Raw genomic sequence first — 13536 nt, forward strand, 5'->3', positions numbered from 1 at the left:
GCTATTCTGGAACTCCTGAGCTCAAATGATCCGCCCATCTCAGCCTCCCAAAGTGCTGGGATTACAGGCATGAGCCACCACGCCCTGCCCATAAGCATTGTTTTAATGTGTTTTTTGAAAAATTACTTCTTTTTGTTGTCCTTAGGATCTAGTGATTGTGTATTTATGTGTGTTTGTGTGTGCATGTGTGTATATATATATATTTGAGACTGAGTCTCGCTCTGTCACCCAGGCTGGAGTGCAGTGGTGTGATCTCAGCTCACTGCAAACTCTGCCTCTGGGGTTCAAGCAATTCTGCCTCAGCCTCCAAGTAGCTGGGATTACAGCTGCTAGCCAGCATGCCCAGCTAATTTTTGTATTTTTAGTAGAGATGGGGTTTCACCATGTTGGCCAGGCTGGTCTGGAACTCCTGACCTCAAGTGATCCACCCGCCTCGGCCTCCCAAAGTGCTGGAATCACAGACGTGAGCCACCATGCCCAGTCCATCCAAATCTTAATTAGTGTTTTCCATCCATTTGTCCCTTCCTCCATCTTGCAAGGACCCTAGAGTCAGACTTCCTGGGTTCTAAATCCTAATTCCACCATTTAGTAGCTCTGTGACTGGAACACTTTATTTAATCTCTTTTTCTGAGAGTCCTCTTCTGTAAAACATGGATAGTAATTACATATACCTGAGATTTATTAAAATAATTAAATGAGTAATTTCTTTATATATATTTTTTTCTCTTCTGAATTTATCTTTCATTTCTCTTTGTTTTCTGAGACGGAGTCTTGCTCTGTCGTCCAGGCTGGAATGCAATGGCATGATCTTGGCTCACTGCAACCTCCACCTCCCAGGTTCAAGCGATTCTCCTGTCTCAGCCTCCCGAATAGTTGGGAATACAGGCACGTGCCACCATTCCCGGCAAATTTTTTGTATTTTTAGTAGAGCCGGGGTTTTACCATGTTGGCCAGGCTGGTATTGAACCCCTAACCTTGTGATCCATCCTCCTTGGCCTCCCAAAGCGCTAGGATTACAGGCGTGAGCCACTGCACCCGGCCTATCTTTCATTCTTCTTCACCAGTTCTTCTTTAAAAAAAATCTACTCCAACGAAACCATATTGTCTGAAAAACCTTTGTAGTACAGAGTTAAAATATACTCTATAGTATATTACTTGGCTTTGCTAAGTTGTGGTTCTAATGTGTTTGACTCAAAGTTTAAAAATCCGTATTGCTAATTGGTAGCTTTTGTGTGGTATATACAACAGAATTTTAAAAGTCTTCCAGGCATGGTGGCTCACACCTGTAATTCCAGCACTTTGGGAGGCTGAGGTGGGAGGATCACCTGAGCCCAGCAGTTAGAGGCTGCACAGAGTGAGACCCTGTCTCATAAAAAATAAAAATAAAGTTTATTTTATTTATTTATTTGTTTTAAGACAGAGTCTCATTCTGTTGTCCAGGCTGGAGTGCAGTGTTGTGATCTCAGCTCACTCCAGCTTCCACCTCCTGGGTTCGAGTGAGTCTCCTGCCTCAGTCTCCCAAGTAGCTGGGATTACAGGCCTGCATCAACACGCCCGGCTAATTTTTGTATTTTCAGTGGAGACGGGGTTTCAGCATGTTGGCCAGGCTGGTCTCGAACTCCTGACCTCAGGTGATCCACCCGCCTCACCCTCCCAAAGTGCTGGGATTATAGGCGTGAGCCATTGTGCCCAGTTTAAAATAAATTTTAAAGCCTTCATCGGTCAGCATTTCTTGATTACATCTCTTTCTCCTTTAGGTCACAGCAGTTGCACAACAGAATCAAGGAGAGGTCCCCGAACCCCAAGATATGAAAGTGGCTGAGGTTCTCTTTGATGCTGCAGATGCGAATGCCATTGAGGAAGTAAACCTTGCTTATGAGAATGTCAAGGAAGTGGACGGGCTGGATGTTTCCAAAGAGGGCACGGAAGCCTGGGAGGCTGCGATGAAGAGGTACGATGAGAGGATCGACAGAGTGGAGACCCGGATCACTGCTCGCCTTCGAGATCAGCTTGGGACAGCCAAGAATGCCAACGAGATGTTCAGGATTTTCTCGAGGTTTAATGCACTGTTTGTCAGACCTCACATCCGTGGGGCCATTCGCGAATACCAGACCCAGCTGATCCAGCGTGTGAAAGATGACATCGAGTCTCTTCACGACAAGTTCAAGGTCCAGTACCCACAGAGTCAGGCTTGTAAGATGAGTCACGTTCGTGACTTGCCCCCCGTGTCGGGGTCTATCATCTGGGCTAAACAGATCGACAGGCAGCTGACAGCCTACATGAAGCGGGTGGAAGATGTCCTTGGCAAGGGCTGGGAAAATCACGTGGAGGGGCAGAAGCTGAAGCAGGATGGAGACAGCTTCCGTATGAAGCTTAACACACAGGAGATCTTTGATGACTGGGCAAGGAAGGTGCAGCAGCGTAACCTCGGTGTCTCGGGGCGCATTTTCACTATTGAAAGTACTCGGGTTCGGGGCCGAACTGGAAATGTGCTTAAGCTGAAAGTTAACTTTCTTCCTGAGATTATCACACTATCCAAAGAAGTCCGGAACCTCAAGTGGCTTGGTTTCCGAGTCCCACTGGCGATTGTGAACAAAGCCCATCAGGCAAACCAGCTTTACCCATTTGCCATCTCACTGATCGAGAGCGTTCGTACCTATGAACGGACCTGCGAGAAGGTGGAGGAGCGGAACACCATTTCGCTTTTGGTGGCTGGCTTGAAAAAGGAAGTGCAGGCCCTGATCGCAGAAGGCATTGCGTTGGTGTGGGAATCCTACAAACTTGACCCGTATGTACAGCGCTTAGCAGAGACTGTCTTCAACTTCCAAGAAAAGGTATGCTCTCGTGTAATCCTCAGGTGTCCTGGTAATGAATGAGGCACGGTAATAGCGAGCTCAGCTAAAACACCAGGTCTCCCGAAGAAGGCACGCATGGTTGATGCAGCATACGGCCGTGTGAGCTGCAAGGGAGGACGACCCTTTGTACTCACCAGGCTGTTAGATGGTGCTGGGGCTTCAGGGAGGCCATTAAGTAACAACCTGAGTTTAGAAACAAGTGGAGAGCTAAAGGACACAGGAGTCTGACAGAGAGCAGAATGCAGTGTTATTGCTGATGCAGCTGAATGCAGAGCAGGCTCTAGGTCTGCAGCCATGGAGGCCTGCTAATGACCTACCCAGAGCCCGCGGCTGCCAGCAGAGCAGATGCATACGACAGCAAGGCTGGCTCACCAGTCACAGGAGGAGCTGAACAGAGCACGTTTGTTTCCTTCTCCCACATTTACCCGTCAGAGGCCACCCCTTCCGTGAGTGGGAGTAAGGGAAGCGAAGCTGGGGGGGCTCCATGCATTTTCCTTCCCTCTGCAAGGACATGCGAGTGGAGATTAGTGTTCTCACCCCAGCAGCTAGGATTAGCTACTTATGGAAGAACTGCCTGGAGCATTTGTCAATTTATAATACCCGAGGAGAACGTTGTGTGAGAATAAAGGAACAGAGTGTGAGTGGGTATTTTAAATATTAAATATTTCTTCTTTCAGGTGGATGATCTGCTGATCATTGAAGAAAAAATAGACCTAGAGGTCCGTTCCTTGGAAACTTGTATGTATGACCATAAGACATTCTCAGAGATCTTGAACAGAGTCCAGAAAGCAGTGGATGACTTAAATCTGCACTCCTATTCCAATTTGCCCATCTGGGTCAACAAGCTTGACATGGAGGTAAGGGTTAGAATTTGCTTGCGTGTTCCTCCTTTTTCTTCTGCTTACCCTCCAGTAAGTTTATTAGTTTGTCACTAAAAAGTATTTTTCCCTGGAAATTATCTGTGATAGTTCACTTCCCCTCCAAAATCTCTCTCATTTAACTAATGATAGAACTGAATTGTGGCCAGGCATAGTGGCTCATCACGCCTGTAATCCTAGCATTTTGAGAGGCCGAGGCAGGCAGATCGCTTGAGCCCAGGAGTTCAAGACCAGCATGGGCAACATAGCAAGACCCTATCTCTACTATAAATACAAAAACTAGCCAGGTGTGGTGACGAGCACCTGTAGTCCCAGCTACTCAGGAAGCTGAGGCGGGAGGTCACTTGAGCCCAGGAGGCGGAGGTTGCAGTGAGCCGAGATTGCACCACTGCACTCCAGCCTGTGTGGCAGAGTGAGACCCTGTCACACACACAAAAAAGGAACTGAATTATGATACTGCATGTCAGTACTCACATCAAGTTTAAGTTGGAAGCAGGGAGACAAGAGGGAGGAGAAAGTGCTCCCTTTATTTGCTGGATATTTGATAACTTCCTATTTGCCCTTCCTTGCTTTTCTGCACACTTACCAATCCATTCCTTTTCTCATTGGTGGACTTCAGAGAGCACGCCAGAGGAGAGTGCTGGGGAGGAGGATATTTTATAGCAGAGGTTACAGGTTGTGAAGGATTGGTGATTCGGTATCCAAAGATGGAGAACACAGCCTAACAAGTGATCTGCGGCTGGGAGAAAGTGAGATTCTGAGAAGAGAGAGATGAAGGCTTATAGTTAAGAACTGTGTATCTTTGATCTGAAACACCTACCACTTTCTAATTAACTTGCTTTGTGAGCTAACTTTTAGAAGAAACACTATTCTCTGATATAACATTGTCTGTAGATTGAAAGAATATTGGGCGTCCGTCTGCAAGCTGGCCTAAGAGCTTGGACCCAGGTTCTTCTTGGACAAGCTGAAGATAAAGCAGAAGTTGACATGGACACGGATGCTCCACAAGTTAGTCACAAGCCTGGTGGAGAGCCAAAGATCAAAGTGAGTACTTCTGTGGCATTCTATTTGCTAGTAAGTACAATAACAAAACTCTCCCGTTAAAAAGCACCTATGAAAAGGTCACTTAGTGTGGACACCTGGCAGATGCCACCTTAACCAGGTGATGAAGGTCAGCCTCACCCGGGCGATGTGCAGGTGTCATGTGCCCTCCGATGTGATGTGATGGGAAGGGAAGGGCAGGTCACCTCTGCACTCCTTTTCCAAAATCCCTCACTCTCATGCGAGATGTTAACATTAGAGAAAGCTGGTGGAGGATATGTGGAAACTCCTTGTACTTCCCTTGCAACTCTCCTGTAAGTCTAAAATAATTATTTTAAGTCCTAAAAAATGAAAAATTAAATTTTAGAAAAGAAAACTACACTGTGGAAAAAAATGTCTTACCCAACATTCATGCAGTAAATTATTTCAAGAACTGCAGGTAATCCACCAGAAGAAAGTGTTCAGACCGTGACGTTGAAACGTACTCTACTGTTTTAACAAAGGTCTCAGTCCACATCCTTGGGAAGAAGGTGGCACACGGTGGCCACCGCACAGAGTAGTAGTCTGTGCCTCCCGAGCCATCTCTTCCCCATTGGTGTGGAGCTTAGCAAGCTTTCTACACAACTGAATGCTCCTGTCAACTAGCACTGTGTAAGCAGGCCCTATCTGCTGCTGTTGGTGGTGGTTACGCAGGAATCCACCTTACAGTAAGTGTTTGTAGTATTTGTGTTATATTCACCAATAAAAAGGCCTCACAAAACAGTAAAATCTTTGATCTGGGAGAAACAGTTGGCCTTGTTTCCCTACCTACACTTTACCTTTTTATTTTTTTCCCTTACACTTGAAAAATGTTTTCATTTTTGAATATTTCTATTTTTACCTTTGGCTATTACTATTATTGGATATTCATCCCCAGAGCATATTTTTTAGAATACCAAGTCCCAGAGAAGCAAATGAGTGTTTCTGAATTGATACAATTACAGTCATGCACTGCATAATGACATTTCAGTCAACGACAGACCACATATACAATGGTGGTCCTGAAGATTACAATACCATATTTTTACTGTCCCTTTTCTTTTTCTTTTTTTTTTTTTTTTTGAGACGGAGTCTCGCTCTGTTGCCCAGGCTGGAGTGCAGTGGCCGGATCTCAGCTCACTGCAAGCTCCGCCTCCCGGGTTTACACCATTCTCCTGTCTCAGCCTCCCGTTACTGTCCGTTTTCTATGTTGAAATATGTTTAGATACACAGATACTTACCATTGTGTTCCACTTGCCTGCAGTATTCAGTACAGTACCATGCTGTGCAGATTTGCAGCCCAGGAGCGATCGGCCATGCCACGTAGCCTAGGTGGGCAGTCAGCTCTGTCAACTCGACTTGTGTAGGTACATGCTGTAGAGTTTGCACAGTGACAGAATCGCCTAACCGTGATTCTCAGAACGTGTCCCTGTTGTTCAGCAACACATGACTGTCTAGTGGAGACTAAGTTGGAATTCTTGTTTAGCTTAAAGCACTGGCAGGTGGCACAGACTTACCTGACCTTGGTCAACCTAAGTCATTGCCCGACAACTGATAACCTGACTTGTATTACTGCTTCAGTGGTGCTAGTTTCTCAGGTCTCAAGGTCATTATATTGAGACCGTCATATACTTATGTCCCATCAGATGAAGGGACATTCGTTGAGTACCTGTTATCCTTAGAGCACTTTCGTTATCCTTAGAGGACTCACTGGTTTCTTTTCATAAGGAAAAAGTCCCTCTTCTTAAAGAGCACTTTGCAGACGTTTCACTCCTTTTCCAGTAAGTTTGAGGTAGGAGCTTTTACCTTGTAGCAGAGCAGTATTAACATGTAGTTGGTTCACCTGGGAGACAAAGAGGCTGGCCGTGGGGCTGACCGTGTGGATGCAGGTCACACTGAGTATGGGAGAAGGTGTTGTGTAATGTGCTGAGGCGGCCACCTCAGTGGAGAAATGGAAAGACTCAATTTTAAGCTAATGTGAAATCAGAGAATCCTGTAATAAATAAATGCCTTAAGAGTATTCAGAATATGCTTCCATATTTCAAAATATAAAATGTAACATGACAGGAGATTTTGCGTTTGACATTGGGTCTGGGAAGGAAGGGCCAGACCTTGGAACCTTTGGAAGCTGCTGTCACAGGTCTTGCAAGGCTAGGCCTAGGCTTTGGTCTAAAAGGAACATTTAAAAAGTTGCCCTGTAAAGTTATTTGGTGTCATTGACCAATTGCATTCCTGCTAAAAAGCAAGTGGCATCGTTGCCTGGATAATAGAGGATGTGTTTCAGCCCTGAGATGTTCGAGTTGAAGAGCTCAGTTTTCCCTGAGCATTTCTCTATTTTTCCAGTTATCCCCGAAATTTCTATGTATTATGTTTTTGGGGAAGTGAGGTGTGCTCAGTTTTTTAATCTAACAACTAGTTTTGGGGACTTGCCCACATCTCTGGAATTTGAATGGGGATTGTATCCCATTTTACTGTCTTTTAGATTTACATTTACCACGTTTCTCTTCTCTGTTCCCCTTGCCCACTGGGGACTCCTCTTTGGCTCCTTGAAGTTTGATGCTTAGAGTTGGAAGTCCAGCAGGCAGGTGATCATGCTGCAAGCTCTTTCTGGACCTCTGGCAAAGGGAGTGGTCAGTGAAGGCCATCGTTACCTTGGGATCTGCCAGACTGGGGTGTTTTCAGTGTCTGCTGTCCACAGCTCTCCACTGTAATCCGAATACTTTGCCGTGCACTAATCTCTTTGGAGATAAAATTCATTAGTGTGTTACTAAATGTTAATTTTCTTTTGCAGAAAATATAGTACCGTGTCTTAATTAATTATTAATATTTAAAATATTTCATTCCTTAACTCCCTCATTTGCTTTGCCCACAGCCTATTCAGTTCCTTTTTTGGTAGGATTCTGCCAAATGTGTCTCACCCGCTACTGAGATTGTTCAGCCTCTGATGTATTTGTATTGATTTGTTTCTGGTGGTAGCTTGTCCTGAAATGTGTGTAGAAAGCAAGTGTTGTATGATAAAATTGTTGTGTAGTGCGTGCTGTGTGGAGTTCGGAGGAAACCAGACTCAGTGATTAACGGTGCCAGAAAATGCGAGTGGCCAGCCATGGTTCAGACGGCAGTAGTGCTCTTCCTCTTGTGTGGCCTCTTAGACTTCTGTTGCCCTAAAATTCCGTTTTATTGAGAACCCATTTTTCCACCTGGTCTTTCTTGACAGGGTTTTTTTCTATTTTAAACAGTTTCTAAGTAAAATTCTGTATTTCAAGAGTGAAAAAAAAAACACACACACACACAAATTAGCTGGGCATGGTGGTACGTGCCTGTAGTCCCAGCTTCTTGGGAGGCTGAGGCAGGAGAATGACTTGAACCCGAGGCGGAGCTTGCAGTGAGCCGAGATGGTGCCACTGCACTCCAGCCTGGCAACAGAGTGAGACTCCGTCTCAAATAAAACAAAAATTAAACCAAAACAAAAATTAGCTGGGCGTGATGGTGCATGCCTGTGGTCCCAGCTACTTGGGGGGCCGAGGCAGGAGGATTGCTTGAGCCCAGAATGTCAAGTGAGCCATGTCGCCACAACACTCCAGCCTGGGTGAGAGAGTGAGACCCTATCTCAAGAAAACAAAAACCAAAGGACTTGGCATGGTGGCTCACGCCTGTAATCCCAACACTTTGGGAGGCTAAGGCAGGTGGATCACCTGAGATCAGGAGTTTTAGACCAGCCTGACCAACATGCTGAAACCCATCTGTACTAAAAATGTATAATTAGCTGGGTGTGGTGGCACATGCCCATAATCCCAGCTACTTGGGAGGCTTAGGAGAATCACTTGAACCCCGGAGACAGAGGTTGCAGTGAGCCAAGGTTGCACCATTGCACTGCAGCCTGGGCAATTTCTGTCTTAAAACAAAAAAAATTGTATTGCAATAGATTGCTGAGTAAAAAATGAAACCTTTCTTTCACAGAATGTTGTTCATGAGCTAAGAATAACCAATCAGGTAATCTACTTGAATCCGCCAATTGAAGAGTGCAGATACAAGCTGTATCAGGAAATGTTTGCCTGGAAGATGGTTGTCCTGTCTCTCCCCAGGATCCAGAGTCAGAGGTACCAGGTAAGCCTTTGGCGACTTGAAGCACACGCCTCTGACCAGGCTTCTCATGGGCTCGTGATACCACTTCTTCATGGGGCTTCTTTACGTAAGCTCTTGATGTTGTTTACAAACTCCAGACATCCCAGGGGAAAGTTAGGGAGGCTTTTTGTGCCCTGACCTTTTTTTCCAGCTAGTTACTTGGCATTTGTAGCTTGGTCTCAGTAGTCTCTTTGAACTTCTGTCCATGAGCTTCTTTGGGAATCTCAATTCCTGCTTCTCCCTCTCCTCCCCACCTCCCACTTTTTATTAGGGGAATTTTAAAACGTACACAAAAGTTGAGGGAATCAAGAGCCCCCCACCACACAGCTTTATCAACATGTGGCCAATGTTATTTATATTTTCTTCCCTACCTCTCCACCCCCACCAGATTATCTTAAAGCAAATCTCAGATATAATATACTCGTGGTAAATTTTTAGAGCAAAAGGAAAGCTCAAAAGACCATTTAGTCCCCAGTGTCACTTCTAAACAGAACCAGTGGCTTTCAATAAAAAGATGGCACAACTTCTGCTATTGCAGACTCTTCCAGAATTTAGTGATCTTGTTAAGACATTATCCCTTTTCTTAACTTTGAACATAAACTCAGATCTTTTAGGATTTTTTTTGAGGTAGTTAATTGCCTATGGCTAAAATCATGGTAGTGTTTCACCGAATCACCTAATGCTGGGCACTGTCCAGCTAATCAGAGCCAAGCTCTGGATATTGGCTTCTGCCCTTCAAGGAGTCCACATACAATCCTTAGCATCTTTCTCATCATGCTTCTGTTTTTAACCAGCCTCGTTTCTGTTTGCATCATTCTCTTGCTTATCTCCAAATTTAACAAACTAAAGCCAGCAGTCTCCTTGTTCCCTAGAGCCCATCCCCTCACTCTTGTTCAGCTGTTCTTCCCTCTCTTCTGGGTCTTCTTTCAGTACCTAAACGGGACCCCACGTCCCCTGCAATCTTCATAAGGAAGCTCCCTTCTCAGGCGCTCATCCAGCCTCCTCCAGCACTGCTCTGTGTGATCGCCCGCGGTCCCACCCTGCTGACTAGTGGGCTTCTCTGTCCTTGCCTCACCTCTTAACTGCAGGATTTGATGGAAGCTGCCTCCTGCGTGATGCACTGGACTCTTCAGAACACCGTGCCTCCTGGTTCTCCTCCCACTTCAGTGGCTAGTCTCCTTTATTGGTTCCTCTTTTGCCTTCCCCTTAAACTCCCTCTAAATGTTCCATTCCCTCTCCACTCCTGTGCACCGTCTTTGTGGTCTCATCTAGTCTTATTGACTTTAAATGCCACCTGCAAGCTGACAGCTCTGTGTTCATATCTCCAGCTGACCTTTTCTCCCGATCCAGGCTTGTCTGGCCAGCTGCCAGCATGGCATCTCCACTTGGCTGTCTGGGAGTGGCGTCACACTGAGCACCTCTTGAGCCTTGCCTCCCCGAGTTTGATCTTCCCTCAGTCTTTCACTTCCCATCCTTCAGCTCATTCAGGCCAAAAATCGTGGTGGTGTCCTTGACTCCCATTGTGTGTCTCTTGAAAATGAATGCTGAGCTGTTCACTGGACCCACTCCGTACAAGATACCATCACCTCTCACTTGAATTATTAATGTTCCCTCCTATCTGTTCTCTCTGCCTTTGCCTCCCTAAAATCTGTTTTCAACACAGCAGCCAAAGCAAGTCTTAGATTCTGAGTCAATCCTGACACTCTTTTCAGAGCCCTTGAATGACTTCCTATCTCACGCATGAAAACCAAAGGCCCAGCAGCTTGCTGGGCCCCGTGTAATGTGCTGCTTATTGTTTCTCTGACTTCAGCTGCTGCTGCTGCTTCCTTCACTGGCTCTGCCCCGTCACACTGCAGTCTTGCTGGTCCTCAAACATGCTGGTAGACTCTTGCCCCTACGCCTTCACATTTGTTGATCTCAACTCAGAATCCTTGGAGGCAAATATTCACAACTTACCCCTCCCCTCTTCCTGGTTTCTCGCAACTTTCCCCTTCTCAGCGAGGCCTTTCCTGACCTCACTATTGAAAATGCAGCCTTCAGGCCGGGCGCGGTGGCTCAAGCCTGTAATCCCAGCACTTTGGGAGGCCGAGACGGGTGGATCACGAGGTCAGGAGATCGAGACCATCCTGGCCAACACGGTGAAACCCCGTCTCTACTAAAAAATACAAAAAACTAGCCAGGCAAGATGGCGGGTGCCTGTAGTCCCAGCTGCTCGGGAGGCTGAGGCAGGAGAATGGTGTGAACCCGGGAGGCGGAGATCCGGCCACTGCACCCCAGCCTGGGCGGCAGAGCGAGACGCCGTCTCAAAAAAAAAAAAAAAAAAAAAAAAGGAAAATGCAGCCTTCCCCGTGCTGCGCCCACACTCACTCTGCTCCGTAGTTACCTCTCACCACCTGACATTCTGGCTGTTTTGCTTATTCCCTAATCACATCTCTCCTCCCGTAGAGTGTAAGCAAGCAGGGGTTTTTTTATCTGCTTTTTGTACCTAGAATAGTGTCTGGCACATAACAGGCACTCAGTTAAAATGAGCAAATGGCTTCATGCACTCTTCAGCTGTTTTTGCATTGCCACATTTCTCTGTTGTCATTAATGTGTCTTGTATTGGTTTGATAAATTAAATATAAGTAGGCTTTCTGGTTACTTGTGGCCAGGGTAAGTGGATGTTACCCCTTAAATGCCATTTTGGCCATGAGCTTTTTTTCAGTTCATTTTATTTAAGTAAAAGGTGACACTTAGATTACCGCTTTCATATATACTACTTGCATTCATTTCGGCTTTGGTTGGCCAGGTGGGTGTACATTACGAATTGACTGAGGAAGAGAAATTCTATCGGAATGCTTTAACACGGATGCCTGATGGCCCTGTTGCCCTGGAAGAGTCGTATTCTGCTGTCATGGGCATTGTAACTGAAGTTGAGCAATATGTCAAGGTAAGAAACTCCTAATTTCATTCAAATATGCATATGATCTATTCTAGACGCTTAAGAGTACAAGATATAAAGAACATGGAGCTAAAAGGTCTTGACTGTATGTGTGGTTCGCTGGATTATATTTGCTCTTTCAAAGCAGAGAGTAAATGCTAGGATACATCTTTTGGAGTTTTAACCATGACATTAGAGAATAGTAAGTTTTATTCTTTTTTGATATGAAAATTCTGAGAATCTCAAATGAGAATTTCTCTAACAGTGGTGAAAGACATAAACCTTCTTAATGGAAAATGTGAACGTCAGAGGTGCTAGTATTCTACAAAATGAAAACTCAAACTATTACTTAACTGTGTTCTTCATTTGCAGGTTTGGCTTCAGTATCAGTGTTTATGGGATATGCAAGCTGAAAACATCTATAACAGACTTGGAGAAGATCTCAACAAATGGCAGGCTCTCCTGGTCCAAATAAGGAAGGCCAGAGGAACCTTTGACAATGCGGAAACCAAGAAAGAGTTTGGACCAGTAGTTATAGATTATGGCAAGGTGAGCACTGCTGTCTAGTTGAAAGGTATCAAGGGAAGTGTAAAAGCAATATTTCTGTTAGACTGATACTCATTGGAAGGATAAATGCCAGCAGAAAAGAGCTGATGATGTGTTGTGTGCTGTTTCACCCTCAGGTACAATCTAAGGTGAACTTGAAATATGACTCTTGGCATAAGGAGGTTCTTAGCAAATTTGGGCAGATGCTAGGATCAAACATGACGGAATTCCATTCCCAGATCTCAAAGGTGAGGACATAAGATTCTGTCTCTGTAACCAGTCTACTGGTAAACCCCGGCTCTCTGATGAAATGCTCCCCTCTCTCTGAACAGTCCCGCCAAGAGTTGGAGCAGCACTCAGTAGACACAGCCAGCACCTCCGACGCAGTGACCTTCATCACCTATGTGCAGTCTTTGAAACGGAAGATCAAGCAGTTTGAGAAGCAAGTTGAGGTGAGCTCTATGAATATTTAAAAATTTTCAGCTGGGCGCCATGACTCACGCCTGTAATCCCAGCAGTTTGGGAGGCCGAGGCGGGCGAATCACAAGGTCAGGAGATCAAGACCATCCTGGTTAATGCGGTAAAACCCCATCTCTACTAAAAATACAAAAAATTAGCCGGGTGTGGTAGCGGGTGCCTGTAGTCCCAGCTACTCGGGAGGCTGAGGCAGGAGAATGGCATGAACCTGAGAGGCGGAGCTTGCAGTGAGCCGAGATGGCGCCACTGCACTCCAGCCTGGGCAACAGAGAGCAAGACTGTCTCAAAAAAATAAATAAATAAAAATTTAAAAATCACACTAGATCTCTAGTTTAATTTGGCTTCTATAGTATTTTGCATTCTGAGAGAATGACCTGACTCAACCCTTAAGGCACTCTTTTCTTAGTATGGCCCACAGATCATTTCTATTACAACAGCCTGATGTGCTTGTTAAAACTCAGTGCAGGCCAGGCATGGTGGCTCACGCCTGTGATCCCAGCACTTTGGGAGTCTGAGGTGGGCAGATCACCTGAAGTCAGGAGTTTGAGACCAGCCTGGTCAATATGGTAAAACCCCATCTCTACTAAAGATATACAAAAAATTACCTGAGTGTGGTGGCATGTGCCTGTAGTCCCAGCTACTCGGGAGGCTGAGGCAGGAGAATCGCTGGAAGCTGGGA

General features: G+C 45.6%; 1 protein-coding gene across 1 annotated transcript in view; it reads left to right on the forward strand.

Annotated features, from left to right (window-relative positions):
- Window positions 1-13536, forward strand: part of DYNC1H1 (dynein cytoplasmic 1 heavy chain 1) — a 92066-nt gene that overhangs the window by 20121 nt on the left and 58409 nt on the right. Inside the window, exons 8-15 of the mRNA XM_025393104.1 lie at window positions 1758-2834; window positions 3533-3712; window positions 4628-4777; window positions 8750-8896; window positions 11703-11843; window positions 12207-12383; window positions 12518-12628; window positions 12713-12832. Of these exons, the coding sequence (XP_025248889.1) occupies window positions 1758-2834; window positions 3533-3712; window positions 4628-4777; window positions 8750-8896; window positions 11703-11843; window positions 12207-12383; window positions 12518-12628; window positions 12713-12832 (2103 nt within the window). The remainder of the gene's footprint in view (window positions 1-1757; window positions 2835-3532; window positions 3713-4627; window positions 4778-8749; window positions 8897-11702; window positions 11844-12206; window positions 12384-12517; window positions 12629-12712; window positions 12833-13536) is intronic.

This window comes from Theropithecus gelada, chromosome 7b (assembly GCF_003255815.1).
Source record: "Theropithecus gelada isolate Dixy chromosome 7b, Tgel_1.0, whole genome shotgun sequence".
Taxonomy (NCBI): domain Eukaryota; kingdom Metazoa; phylum Chordata; class Mammalia; order Primates; family Cercopithecidae; genus Theropithecus; species Theropithecus gelada.